General features: G+C 37.4%; 1 protein-coding gene across 1 annotated transcript in view; it reads right to left on the bottom strand.

Annotated features, from left to right (window-relative positions):
- Positions 1–746: 746 nt before the first annotated feature.
- Positions 747–15,224, bottom strand: part of UBE3D (ubiquitin protein ligase E3D) — a 131,440-nt gene continuing 116,962 nt past the window's right edge. The window contains exon 10 of the mRNA XM_081044371.1: positions 747–1,309. Within this exon, the coding sequence (XP_080900497.1) occupies positions 1,289–1,309 (21 nt within the window). The 3' untranslated portion in view covers positions 747–1,288. The remainder of the gene's footprint in view (positions 1,310–15,224) is intronic.

Raw genomic sequence — 15,224 nt, 5'->3', positions numbered from 1 at the left:
TTGAAAAACCCTGGTCTATACCGACAGATAGAAATCTGAAGTATGAAAAGTCAGCATGGTGTTTTGAGAGGTTAGCAGTTTAAGTGAAGCCAAACTAATTCTCCTTTATGGCTGTACATCTTGGACATGTTACTAAGAACTTGACTGTTTCAAACTGTGCTTAATAAAATGACTCTGCAGGATTAAACAGATGGGTTGTATTCCTATGTCAGTCCACCAGCTACAGAATTAGGAGTGTTACACCACTGCCTTGTTGATAGGGCACACGTTTTGGTTAAACTACAACGAAAAATTTACGAAAGATTCACCAAATCACAATGCCACTGATACCTGTACTAAGTTAGGAACTTAGAGGACAGAAAACTCAGGGTTTTTTTTGAATAAAGAGGTACTGGTGGCCTGTAGGCTAGGATTAACACCAACAGGCTTGATAATCAGCAAGTATAGTTGTAAATCCAAAGGCCGTCCTGCTGACTGTGGAGTGGAGAAGGAGGACCTGCCTGGCTCCAATCCCAGCTTTGCTTCTACTGTGATTACAGGCAAGTCTCAAACCTTTCTGTAAAATCAGGAGCTGGCCTGTGCTCTGTAGGATTCCCTCTAGCTCTATCTTTCTCATTCCATGGTTTTCTCACCAATTGTTTTGGCATACAAGGATTATGACAACTCTGTAACAGGACTCCAGCGAGGTATATTGATTGATTTACCATAGTATCTGGTAAAGAAAATAAAGAACAAAAAGAATACATGCAGGTTTACATACATCGGAAAACCTTTAATTGGATAAATCACTTGTTCAACAAACATTTATTTACTGAGCCTCTCCTCTGAATAAGGTATACACAATTCTCTATATTCTGTTTTAAAATTTGTTTTAAATGAACCTGAGAAGTCCTTTGGAAGTTTATTTCCTAGGATTTATAGCGGTTACCATTCACTTCCATCAGTGGAAATCCCTCACTGCATTCCACACAGGACAGATGGCTCTCCACTAGCTAACATCCTTCCAGGTGGTTCTGACACAGCACATCATATGTGAATATTCCTCTCTGTGGGAAATAGAGACGTAACTTCTATACCTACCTGAACTTACTACTGTGACTGTCTTCACACCCTTCACAGAAGTTAACTCTTCTCTTAGAGAACACGTGCAAATAAGTAATTCAAAACGTCAATGCAGGGCTCTCATTCTGTAGCTCTGGTTCTAGTCTCTATAATCACTGCCCACTGGGCCAACTGCCAACCTCCAGTGAACTCCATGCTGTGGAGAGGAATGCTTCGGCTCCCACAGTTACATCTTCAAAAAGGCCACCTGGGAAAGGAAGAGAAACCCACAGTTCTTTACTTATATAACCGGATGAAATGGCTGAATGCATGTCAAATCAGAATCCAGTAAGTCTGGTCAATAAGAACTCACGCTGATCTAAAAAGAAAAAATGACTTAGTCCGGCCAGACCCTGCCATTTTATGGCAGAAGCCAATTAGTCCTTTTTCAAGAAACCATAGAGTAATTAAAATGATTCACACGCACTTTAAAGAAAATAAATAAAAGTTTTAATTGACACTAAGTTGTGTTGCTGGGAAGTAATTCAGTTCTCTTTCCCATTGATTCCAACAACTGTTTGCACCTTCTGTAAGCAGAGTTCTGTGTTCTAAAGATTCGTGTGCAATTACAGTTCTTTATCACTGTTGGTAATTATACTAGCCTCTCCTCAGGTCATGCTAATGCTTTTAATCACACTCAATTATATTTATTGTGCTTGTCAGCAGCAATTAATCTTAAAACTCAGTGTCTTAAAAAATTTTAACTCATACAGGCCTAGGTACAAAACATTTTCAGACTATTTAATAAGGCTTGGATCAAATGCATCTAATTTGCCAACACTTTTAAACAACAGAGAGACAAACATAATAAAGTCAATCATAAATGTTAAGAAAGCTTTAGCTAAGAGGTGATAATTGGGGACTGAGCCAACATCAGGAAGAGCGTGGGATGTAGATTAGAGGTAACGATGGGGAAGTGTGGGAGGGTGAAGAAGGTCCTATGCCTTTTTTGGGAGAAAGAGTGAGCAACCGAAGTAAAAGCATTCTACTCTTGGACAGTTTGTTCTTAAGTCCCCGAATGCAGCCAAAGGAAGCATGTATTTTTGGAAGCCTGTTATGGGGACAGGAAAAAGGCAGAGTCATACAGGCCAGAAAGCATCTGCTTTATGTTGAGTAATTCAGAAGGACGTTACTCTTCACACAGTGCTGGTGAGATAGGCACCTGCTGAGTTTCCACATCAAGTTCTGCAATGAGAACACCAGAGCTGAAGGAGCAGGCAAGGAAGAAAGGTTAAGATGCCTAAACAAAATGTAAACACGGATAACTGACACAGACCTCAAGGGCTTGTTCTGAAGACTGAATGAGATAATGGTTGTGAAAATACATATTTCTCTCCCTGGCCTCTGAGACATTTCAGATGAGAAGGGACTGTTCAAGGGAGACCAGTTGGGCCATTCGGGAATGACTACAGACTTACAGGGGAAGGGAATTTAGGGGCTGTTGAGTCTGAATTCTGGCCCACTGTCAACAGTGTCCCTGTCAAGTGACAGCTTCTACGAGAAGTTTACAGGGACCTTCCAAAGAAGACAGTGTCCCGGCTAATATCCAGAATGAGAAAGATGACAGATGAACATCAGTTATCTCTTTTTTCATTTTGAAAATTGCTATGTTATGGAGTATCCCAGGATATTCTACTCAGAATAACAATGACATCGATAAATGTTATTATAAAGTGGTGAAGAACTTTAGCGCTGGAATCATACAGACTACTGGTTCTCAACTTGGGGCGATTTTGTCTGCCAGGCGACATTTGGCAAAGTCTGGAGATAATTCTGGTCACCACACCTTGGGAGATGTTACTGCCACCTAGGGGGTAGAGGCTAGGATGCTGCTAAACATCCAATAATGCACAGGACAACCTCTCCCCCCAACCCCCAAAGAATTATCAGCCTCCAAATGTCAATAGTGCCAACGCTGAAAAACGAATTTTGACATAGGATTATAGATTTAGGCCTCTCACTTACCAGCTGTGTGACCTTCAACAACAAGCTTGTTAGCCCCTCTCATCCTTTCCTCATCTGCAATATGGGAATTACAACTGGACCTGCCCGGAACCCGTGAAACACCGAGAGTGCATAAAGCCTATTTTGACTCCTGTCATCCTCAGCATAGTTCTGTGGTTTAGATAAAGTAGGCATTTGAAATTTTGTTTTACAAATGAAGAAACAGAAGCTCGGAAAAATTAAGTGACTTGCTCGGGATACAAAACTATGAGGTGTCAATGGTGGGCTTAGGAAGAAACTTTGATTCCTAATCCATGATTTTCCCACTAGAACTTTACATGTTAATGAGATAAAACTGCAGAGGTTTAGGGACTTTTAGTCTTCATCACTGCTTCAAATATCAAAGATTTATGTTCTTTTGCATGCCTGTGAATATGGACTCAAGATGGAGAACAATAAACTAAGTAACGCAAAATGGAGGTCCCTCAAAACAAAACTTTAAATCTTGACCTGATATGTCTTTTTTCATCTCTAGTTTTTATAGTTCCATCTGCCAAGTACATTACGTATTTTTTTTTTTTGCAGGACTTAATAACACGAATCTGCAATCATCTCTGAGAACAGACAATGTACAATGCATTTTAGCTTTTTATTTAAAACACTGAGTTAACATTTTAAATGCTGATTTTGTGTTCCCTAGCTGTTACCCATGACAGAAAACATTGCTCTCCCTAACTGCCATTTATTTTAAGAGAGGATAATTTTATTGTGTTCCACTACACTGAGAAATATCTCTGTATTTCATCTTTTTCGTTTTATTCCCAAAAGTAAACGTTTTAAAGCTTTTCAGACTATATGAGTATAGCTACAGCTTCAAGCTCCATTGTTACATTACTGAAATATACACTTACAAAAGTATAAATAATTATTAAACACTAGGGAAGACAGGACTCTTTCATGTGGGCTGTAAGGTGTGACCCTCTGTGTTCTGTGCACCTGAATTTGGACACTTGGGAATAGAAAGGGGGAGAAAGAGTAGAGACATCTAAAAATAATGTCTGTTTTGAGTCAGCATCTAAATACAGTTTTCTTAAACCACAATAAACAGGGCCAGGCTGATGTAATATCAGACCAAATGTTAAGTTTATAATGCTTCAATACATTTGCATAATAATGTTAAAGACTTTTTAATGTTCTTTTATTTTAGTTAACACATTTATATTATTAAATTCTAGTCCTCAACATAGATTTGGAATTTCAATCAATAAAAAGGTATGCTGTCAAGGCAGGCTGCACAAGATAAAATTAGCATATTAAAAAAGCTACATCACTGCTTCAGGATATGCTAAACAAGACAGATAAAACTGTAAAATACTAGAAAATGTGAGTTTTATAATAATTGCAGACTTTAGAAAAAACTCTTTAGAATAAGTAGCATAGCCATACACAAAGGATCCTTTTGAAGGGTATTGTAGACTTAAAAAAAAAAGTATATAAAACTATGCCTCAAAATGCATTTTTGTCTAGGTATGGCTCATATTCAAAGTTAGAATGCTTTTATGGCATAGAAAAGAGAGTTTATACTTTATATTATAAACTCCAGATTCGAGAATCAAACCATTTACAAAACAAAGTAAACATTTTGTAATATAGATACGAAAATGTTGTAATATAGATATACATTTAAAAATAAAACTACTTTTTCAAGCATTTATCAAATATATTTGCCATCTTAAATAACACTGGGATTAAGTAATTTTTACTAACTCACTAATTTTGCGTTGATCAGGCCCAAGTTGATGACACCTAGGTTCAACTGTTGGAGTTGCATAAATAGTATACAATATTCCTCTCTCTGGAATGGCAAGCTGTCTTCATTCAATCATTAAGCATCTTCTATATGCCAGTGATTGTCCAGTCATAGAGTACGCAAAGAAGGCAAGTGGGGAGACAGTCAAGTCATGAGATGATTCTAATAAGATGCCAGAAGTTTAAGGTGATGAGTCAAGCCTGCTGTTCTTGAGTTACAAAAGGAAATGAGATGCCTGAGGCAGTACCCTGAAAAGGTAATTATTACTCTAATTATGAACATTGCGTTGGCAAGGAGAGGCAATAAAACCTGATGGCACAGAGTGGCATATACTCCCCTCACCCCCGCTAAAAGACACTGGCTTGCTAAATGAATTAGCAAGCAGAAAGCATGCAACAGAAGATGAGAGAAGCAATACAGTGAGGAAGAAGTTTCTATCACTCTAAAATGACAACAATTATGTGTATACTTAACTGTGGACAGAAACACTAGACTAAGGGAACATCAGTACACCCTTCCAACTCTAGAGTTTCTGTACAAATTCTCTAACAGCCTTTAGAAAGTAGGGAAAAAGGAAGATAGCTGTCCGTAAATTAATTTAAACCTTTACCTGTGTTTTCACTAAGCCATGGGTGCACCGTGATAATTTACATATAAATAAAAAGCCTGTTTATTTTCATTTACCTGGGAACCAGTCAAGTTAAACACAGCTGGTGGACATCTAGGTCAAAAGCCAGCCATGTGTGAAGTACCAGAAGAGAGGTGTGTGTGTGGGAGAAAGAGAAGAGGACTGATGCCTCTTCATCTCTAGATGGAGCTGAGAACACGGGCAAAAGAAACAGTTACTGGGTCTTGAAACTATTCTTCAACAAAGCGAGTAAGTTTTACACATAAGCTTCTCATCACTTCTTTCAGAATAAATGGATTACGGAAAGTAATGTTGGCCTTGGACCGTACTGTTGTAACACCAGTGAACAAGCAGTTCTGAGGCGACCAACGAAACTCCCAGTTACATAAAGGAAATCCAGTAACTTTGCTAATGATTGCACACCCATGGGGCATATGTTTGTATGACAGTATTCTTTAGGTGTTGCATAAAAATATACTGCCTCTAGCACTAAAACCTATTTGTTAAAGGAAATAATTTTATGATACCAATACGAGTGGATGTTAAAATGCATACTATATAAAACAGTGCCCCACAATAAATAACCTATCACTCGTAAATCAAAATGTCCTTTTTTATTTTTCATTCCTATGGAATATCTGCAGGAGGGAACTCAGCAGAAGGGAAGCAATGGTACCACTGCAGCTCTGCACGACAGTGGTGTTTTGAAAATCACCACTGTGCTGCTCTAATGGCAACATGCCTCTGACCAAACAAGTTTATTCAGAAATAGTTACTAGAGTACAGAAATGAAGAAGTACTTTTCTACAGTATTAATTAATTGAAATATTTAGCAGCAACATTATTTTAACAAATAAAGTTTCATGGAAGCTATGCTCACTTTCATCTATCTTTCTTAATGTTGAGAAGCATGATATACCTGGGATATCAGTGCAAGCAGAAATTCCAGAAGACATGAACCCACATGGGGAATAAATAGCTGTCATCTAAACAGAGTTAGTTCAGTGATATTTTTAAATTCCTATTTTAGTTGTAAACATTAATTCTTCTAACAGAGACATAACCAAGGAAGAAACTTGCTTCATTCAGATAAAGGACTTTCTGCTTCACTGTCAAGGATGGAGGAGGGACTAGCTTGTGAGGGTACGGCTGTGGATCCTACTTAGTTACCAGTGGGAAAGTGCCATGAAAACAGTAACACGATGCGATAATAATGGTCCAGGAGCCAGGACTACTTATTGCCTGAGTGAAAAACTCTGTGAAGCAGGAAGAAGAGCAAAGGTGATCAACCACACTTTTTAGGGAAAGGGCTAAGGAGGGTTACAGCTGCCTTTGTAAACTGTCCCAGACAATTTTACCTTATACCTGAACAGCCTTACTTCTGTTGCTTGGTATTCAATAAGTTCTTTACTGTAATTATTAAAACTTAGAGAAATCAAGATTTGTACTGCTTACTGCATTTTTTGTTTTAGTAACTGATTTATTAACATTCTGATTATAGACAAAATTAGAAAACACAGAAAAGCACAACAAATAGAAAATTTTGCAACTCCATTACTCTGTGATAACAACTATTAACATTTTTGATACATCTTTACAGATTTTTATTTTCTATGAATAACTAAAATTTCTATGTACCTGAAAATTTTGTAATATATAGCTTCTTGTCAGCCTAATAATATATTGTAGTTATCTTCCCATGACAATGCATGTTCTTCTATGATATTTTTATTGGCTGCATTATATTTATAGTCCACTTAAGAAATCACTTAAGAAAAAAGGAAAAAAAAGGACAAATGCATAACTTATTCAACCAGAAAACAAATTTGAGGTTTTTTTGGAGGACAGGGTGGTACTACTGACTGTTGGGCCCAAAGCACACTTTTGTGTAATGAAGCCTAGTGGTTTTCACGGACATTTCATGCCATTTCACTGGCATCACTGGGGAATTTGTTAGACAAATTCTTGTGCCCTGCTGTGGACCTGCTTATTCAGAAACTCTAGGGGTGGAGTGCAGCAATTGGTGTCGTAAGAAGTCCTCTAGGTGATTCTAATGCACACTGGAGTGTGAGAGCTATTGGTTTAGTCCAACCATTTTACATAGTAGCTGAGCAAACTTAGAGAAAGTAACTGACTTATTTACAGTGACACAGCTAATGAGAAGAGAGGCTCAAACATAGGCCTTCTAACTCCCAATCCAGTGATTTCATTTCTAAACCAGTACAAACTAAAGACATTGGCCCAGAAAGAAACAAATTATGTCCAGCCTTATTTCCTGATATTGATAAAGGAGGTCGGCCCCAATATCTATAAAAGGAGAGCTGGGTCCTGTTTATTAGTTATCTAGAGAGCGAAGGGGCCAAATATCTCAGACTGACCTCTGGTGTAGAGTTATTCTGTAATGCGTTAAGTGAATAAATTTTTGTGTGTGGGTAGGGATGTGGAGACAGCTTCTTATATATCATGATGTGGTTTTCTTTTGTAAACGTAGGTAGTTACCCCACAGGTCTCTGTAGCAAAATTATCTGATTAATTCTGGTAAAGAAAATTGTCACAAATCTGACTTCAAAATAAGGCTACCATGATGGCACCAAAAGCTGGCAAAGAAACAAAAGCTGGCAAAAAAACAAAAACTATAGTTCTGCAAAATGTTACCACTGGGGGGAAACTGGGCAAAGTGTACAAGGGATCTTCTATATTATTTCTCACAACTACAAGCGAATCTATAACTATTTCCATAAAAATTTCAACTAAAAATCATGCTGTAATACTTGGCAAATGATCTTGTTTAGCTTACTTCAATCCAGTTACCTCTAGAGGTAGCTCTGAGATGCATTATCTAAAGCCTTGCTCACGTTGATGTTGTCTGGTCAGCATATCACTGAGATCCCATTTTCCTCAGTGGGATGACCCTGAGTAAGCCAGGAAGTTAATTTTGGAATGAGTCCTGAAACAGATGGCTATAGTGAGACAGAATACCATTTATATTGAACATGGGTTGGGCTGACAGCCTAGCATTAAACGCTTAGGTTACACACAACAGCACCTTAAATCTTAGGTTAAGTATAAAGTACTTATTCTAAATAGTTTACTAAGCATAATTCTTTTGCTTTTTTATTGCCCTGGTATAAATAATCAGGAAAGATTCTGGCATTTTTTAAAACCCAAAATGCCATAGCAAATGTTCCAGACACATAATAAGCACTCAATAAGTAGTATTTTTTTCAAACTGAATATATTAGACTGAAACTCTAATTTTAATCTTAAAAGTAATATTAACTTATAAAAGATTTGGGGAGACAAGAAAAAAAAGAAACAAATGCTATAATACCCTAACATAATTATTACAATATAATATAATATAATATAATATAATACCAGGTCTTATATTAATTTTTGCTCCAAAAGGTGCATTAGAGCTGACGGTCCGGCTAGGTCTTATTTTTGGGGAAACAAGGTAATTGTCCCCAAATTGTAAATGCGCAATCGAGCACAGAGAAGTCAAGGAACTTTTGCTCCTTGCTAAACGCTCGTAAAACAAAGCTGGGGTTGCAGTCAGGTCTTTGTCTCTGAGTCTAGAATTCATTTCATCATAAAAGCTCCCTTCCATCTAATTACGGTGAGAGATAATTGCTATAGTAACTTCAGTTGAAGAAAGAATACACACTATTCCAGTTTGAAGCCAGATTTAGTAGCAGTTGGAATGATACAGGCACCCTATTTTTAAAGAAGAAAGTAGATTACTTCTTCTGGATTAGATGGAATAAGGAGAGAGAAGAGACAGAATGGCAAATTAAAGCCCTTCTCATAAGGAGAAAATAATTCTTTGGCTAGAAGAGAAAGCTTCTGGCAAATGAGGAGAACCAACAGAATAGATGGGACTGGCCTGATATCTCAGAAAGGAATTTTTGTCCGTAAATTTAGAAAGCAGGAGGAATTATACTGGTACAGTTCAGTTAGTTCAGAAAAAAAGGTTATGACTTGGAATAACCAAATAACAGTTAAAGACTGGTGAGAAAGGGATCAAATTATAACCAGATGGTATTTTCCTTAGCCATTACTACTTAAGCATTACTTTGAAAAATGTAATATTTTTAAAAACATGCAAATCTTCAAAGGCAAACATGCTAATATATCCATTTTTAAATAAACACCATTTATTTCTTAAGCCTGTTTGGAGCTGCAGGAAATAAACAGGGATCATAAAACTGCAATTAATCTACTTATTTTAAAGGAGGGATAGGGACTGCTTTATAAGGATTTAAAATGACAAAATGAAAAAAGGAATAAATGCTTGTACTGACAGCAGAGACACACTGAAGAGGACGATGTTATGTGATGTTTTACCACAAGCCTCAGCTTTTTCACTTTAAGCCACACAAAAAGCAAAGAGAGACTCTTTTATACGGAACTGCTCATAGAGTTTCTCTATGTCAAGAACAGCTTAGGGTTTGGGACTGGCAAAGGGCATGCAGCAATCAAGGGCTCTCAGTGTTCAAAGTGTGAAGTGTACACCCAACATCTAAGCTCCATGAGAAGCTAGAAGAAATAAGGTGATATTAGGAAAGGTGCACAAAGGTGAACTCTAATTGCTATGGAAGGACTGGGAAGTTGGAGATAGAGTATATAAAACATACACTACAGAGAGAAGTAAAAACAGGTTAGTGCAAGAAGACAACATTCTGTCACACAGCTATAGGCACGGGGAGAGCAGAGATCAAGGCTCTGGACTAAAGGAAGGCTGAGGTCGAATCCCCTCCCTCATGCCTACAAGCTGAAGGACCAATCTAAGCTCCAGCTCCCTCCAATTCTGCTGACCAGTGACTGTGGGGATTTCTGATAAAGGACACACAGGGCCCAGCAGACCCTGGGACAACTGAGGCCCTCAATAAATGGAACTGCGTATTACTAATATAACAATATCTAAATGTTTTACGTATTTTAAGTATTGCTCCAGATGCCTCTTTTTATTCTGTCGGCTGTTCATCAATGAATTCTTGTTTAATTATTCATCAATGAATTCTTGTTTAATTATTCTTAAAAGAAGAAGCACAAATGACTTGCATGTATAAAATAGCTAAAGCTTAAATAAGGTTTTCTTTTGTTTACACTCCCCTAAATAACAATAACATCTACCAGTTATCAGGTACTAAAATTGCAGACACTGCATATGAAAAAAAAAAACAAAACTGCAAACCTAAAGCATTTGCAAATATAAGAATGTAGATGGCTTAATGTAAAATACCACCTGCTACTTGAAACGGAACCTGAGCCCAGAGGCCACTGATAGGACTGTGTAGGGGGGCTCCGAAGGTGTACAATGGGTCGTACTCCTAGGGGTTCAAACTGGCATATTACTTCATCCATTCCTTAGAAATTCAGCTCTGAATCTGGGATTACTGTCTAAAACTTTGGGTCTTTAATACATTATACTATTTGGCAGAATTTACAATGATTTGACTCTTCCTAAATATAAATACATCCAATGTGTATCGTAACATTAACTAGAAAGAAGAGTCTGACTGATTATTCATTAAGATACTCTGTAAAACGGTACGAATGAATAGGTGCATATATAACCACTCAATCATTAGTCTATTACCACGTGGACAGGACTTTTCTAGCTACTGGAGCATTGAATACTTGAAAGTGACCAAAGCTCGACTATATTTTCTTGGGAAATACCACCATCCTATGAAATCAACTAACTGCCATAAAATGCTGGCCTGTAGTTCACTATGAAACCAGGATATTGCCCTCTTTCCACAGAAAGGCAAGTTCTATGAGTTGGCATCACTGATGGACTGACTGAAGGACTTGCATATTTCAGTGCTAGTCAGAACTGGCACATTATACAGCTGAAAGAGGCAGCCTGGCTTAGGAGAAAGAACGTGTATGCTTTCCAGAAATAGCACGATCTGAAAATTTTCAAATATTACCATTTTCTCTAATAAAAAGAATGGTATAATAAATCCGCAATTATTACCCAGAATCAATAAATACCAACTTATGGCCATTTTTGTTTCATCCAAATCCCTGCCCCAGAACTCTTTTGAAGTAAATCCCAGACATATTATTTTGTATATAATTCATTATGCACCTCTAAAAGGGGACTACTATAAAAACAAAACCACAATGCCATGATCACTTCTAAAATCTTCATAATTCCTTAATATAATCTAATATCCAGTCAGTAATCCAACTTCCCTAACTAGCTCATAAAATATTTTAACAGTGGGGGTTTGTTCAAATCAGAATCCAAATATGGACCAAGTATTAGGATTGATTCATATATTTCAAATTTCTTTTAAATCGTAAGTTCCTCTTCTCTCCTTTTTCCTTTCGTTGATTTTAATGTGTTAAAGTAATCAGATTTTTTGTCCAGTAGAATTTCTCATAGACTGGAATGTGTTGATTGTTTTAGTGTCATTATGAACTAATGAATTTATATGCTTTAATCCACATTATTCTCACTGATGCTCAAATCATCCCATCTTTGTCAGTGAGAAGCTCTTCAACTTGGAGCCTAAGTCCTATTGACATGATCCTAGTAGTTTATATTATTTTTTTTCTTTCTGGTACAACAGGATTCAGCCTCATTTTACATATTTCTTATTCCCGACATGGAATCAGCCATTTTCCCAAGGAGCCTGGGTTACTTTAATGTGGAATAGTAGAGATCACATCTAGAGATTGCCTTACTGCTTACAAAGCTCTTTGGACATGTTAAATCATATAAGCCACACCATCTGGGGGCCACCATGTTCCCTTTTCAAACTGCCGTGAGAAATCACCCTGCCCGAAGTACCCTCATATCTTATTCAGAAGCCAGGTCCTAAACTATTCAGAGATGAATCTTTTTGTCTGGTTAGCTAAAGAGGACAAGTTAGAAAAATACCACTTTAGCAAAAAATTATTTTGTGGGACAGGAACTAAAAGCAAAAAAACCCCTTTTCCATTGGAATTAAGAGGAAATAACTAAGTTCTGTTTTATTATACGACTCTCTTTACTAGGAAATATGTTAATATTTGAAAAAATTTCATACTTTACAAACAAAGGCAGTTAAGTGCCCTGCAGATGGTTAGTGTCATGAGTTAACTGGCAGAAGTTTAGAGAGGGCAAGATGGCTGCTGGAGGTCACCGGACCTGAGTGAGGAAACTCTTGCTGGGTTTTTTTTATAGGCTTGTGAGAATGAAAACATTAGTATCCTACTGATACAATCTGTCCCAACATTTTTTTCCCCATGTTTGTTTCTTAGCATTCCACTAATGATATGAACCGAGGGTGAATGAGAAAAGAAATGTGATTGTAATATGCTTATCTCACACTGGGTATTTGTTGTCCAAAATTGCTTACCCGAGGGACTCCCATTGTAGCCCTTTTCCATTCATTTCTCATTCACCTTAGAAAGATGAAAGAAAGCCTCAAGGAAATTTGGGGAAATTTAAAATAATGTATTTTTTTTTCAAAGAATTTTTTCAGCCCTAAATAAACGGAAAATAGAAAACATCTCTCAAAAGTGTCCAGAGGCCTTATCTTTAAACATACCAAAAAGAATAGTTCTGAGAGCGCAGCAGACTCAATGGAATACTTGTTTATGTTCACAGCCTTTAGCAATTTAGGTGTGCTAAAGACATCTGAAACAATATATGACTTTCAAATTTACTCCACGCCCCATCAAAACATAGTACACTTTCTCTCATGGCTTTGTAACTTGGAAAAGTTATTGTCCTTACTCTCATCATCAGGTCAAAACTTAGGTTTCTGTGTCTCCTTTCAGAAGTTCTCTAATCATGAAGATAGCATCTCACATTTTGCTGTGAAGGATCCCTGGATATTTAATGTTAATTTTGCAGCTCACCAGTCATTCATTCAGACCCCATTTAGGCAGGTGGACGAAGGCTTTGGCTGTGGTAGGATCCCCAGACACAGTGTGGGGGTGTGGGGAAGAGATGGCCTATTTGGGGCCAGTCGGAGACATTGGTGTATCTGATACAATCCTTGACCAACAAGGGGAAGAGGAAGCCCCATTTTACAGATGAAGAAACTAAGGCATGAAGGCCAGGTTATTGTATCATGCTGTCTCTGGAAAGTATATATGTTCTTTCTCCTAAGCCTGGCTGCCTCTTTCAGCTGTATAATGTGCCAGTTCTGACTAGCACTGAAATATGCAAGTCCTTCAGTCAGTCCATCAGTGATGCCAACTCATAGAACTTGCTTTTCTGTGGAAAGAGGGCAATATCCTGGTCTCAGTGAACTACAGGCCAGCATTTTATGGCAGTTAGCTGATTTCATAGGATGCTGCTATTTCCCAAGGAAATATAGTCGAGCTTGGTCACTTCCAAGTATTCAATGCTCCAGTAGTTAGAAAAGTCCTGTCCACGTGGTAATACACTAATGATTGAGTGACTATATATGCACCTATTCATTTGTACCGTTTTACAGAGTATCTTGATGAATAATCAGTCAGACATTTCTCTGTAGTTAATGTTATGATACACATTGGATGTATTTATATTTAGGAAGAGTCAAATCATTGTAAATTCTGCCAAATAGTATAATGTATTAAAGACCCAAAGTTTTAGACAGTAATCCCAGATTCAGAGCTGAATTTCTAAGGAATGGATGAAGTAATATGCCAGTTTGAACCCCTAGGAGTACGACCCATTGTACACCTTCGGAGCCCCCCTACACAGTCCTATCAGTGGCCTCTGGGCTCAGGTTCCGTTTCAAGTAGCAGGTGGTATTTTACACTGAGTCATCTACATTCTTATATTTGCAAACGCTATAGGTTTTTAGTTTCTGTTATCACATGAAAAAAAAGAGTATTTCAAAACAGAGAACTTAATTTTCTTTAAGTAGGTGAAAACATTTCTTTATGAGTAAAAGAGAAACACTTCCAGAAAAAGGCTCACTAATAAATTCTGTTGGGCATGGAATTTTAAAGGTGACTCACTGCCTTGTGTGGGACAGGTCCCTGCTGCTAATTTGTTTGTCAAAGCTGTGGAAGGAAGAGGCAGGGCGTATTGCTGTGTAGTGCCTATGGGCATTGGAAGGCTATCTCAAATAACAGTAGTTCTGTATACTTGTCTGGCTATTAGGACTATTTCTCACCTCACTAAAGGAAAATAACACTGTAACCATATAGCATGTTTGAAAACAGGGCAAAAAACATCAGAAAGGCATGTTTCATAGCAGTTTGGATAATTTAGACCACATTTATTCAGATAGCAAAAGGTTTCTCAGTCCTTGAGGAACAGACGCAGGTTCCTATAAAACTTGAATCTGTTAATAGGGAGTAGGGGGGTGCAGATGTAATGGGAACTCCTACGACACAACCATAAAAAGACTTAGTACGTTACAAGCGAAGATCATGACAAAAAAACCACTTGACAAGGCGCTCAATATCTATTATCATCAGGGAAATATAAACAAAAATCATAATGTGATATCTACCAGAATAGCTAAAAGAAAAAAAGATTGATAAGACCAAATGGTGACATTGTTGCTGGTGATATGGAACAACTGCAAGGCTCACATAGTTGTGTATATGGGAGTGTAAAATGGCATACCACTTTGTAGAAGTGTTTTGCAGTTTATTAAAAGTTAAACATACATCTACCCTACAACCCAGTAATTCCTCCTAGATATTTACTGAGAGAAATGAAAACATGTCCACCAAAAGACTTTACCACAATATTTATAGCATCCTTACTCCAAATAGCCCTAAATCAGAAAC

This window comes from Rhinolophus hipposideros, assembly GCF_964194185.1.
Source record: "Rhinolophus hipposideros genome assembly, chromosome: 3".
In the NCBI taxonomy this organism is placed as follows: Eukaryota; Metazoa; Chordata; class Mammalia; order Chiroptera; family Rhinolophidae; genus Rhinolophus; species Rhinolophus hipposideros.
The sequence above is the reverse complement of the archived record's forward strand: the minus strand, read 5'-3'. Positions and strand labels throughout refer to the sequence as shown.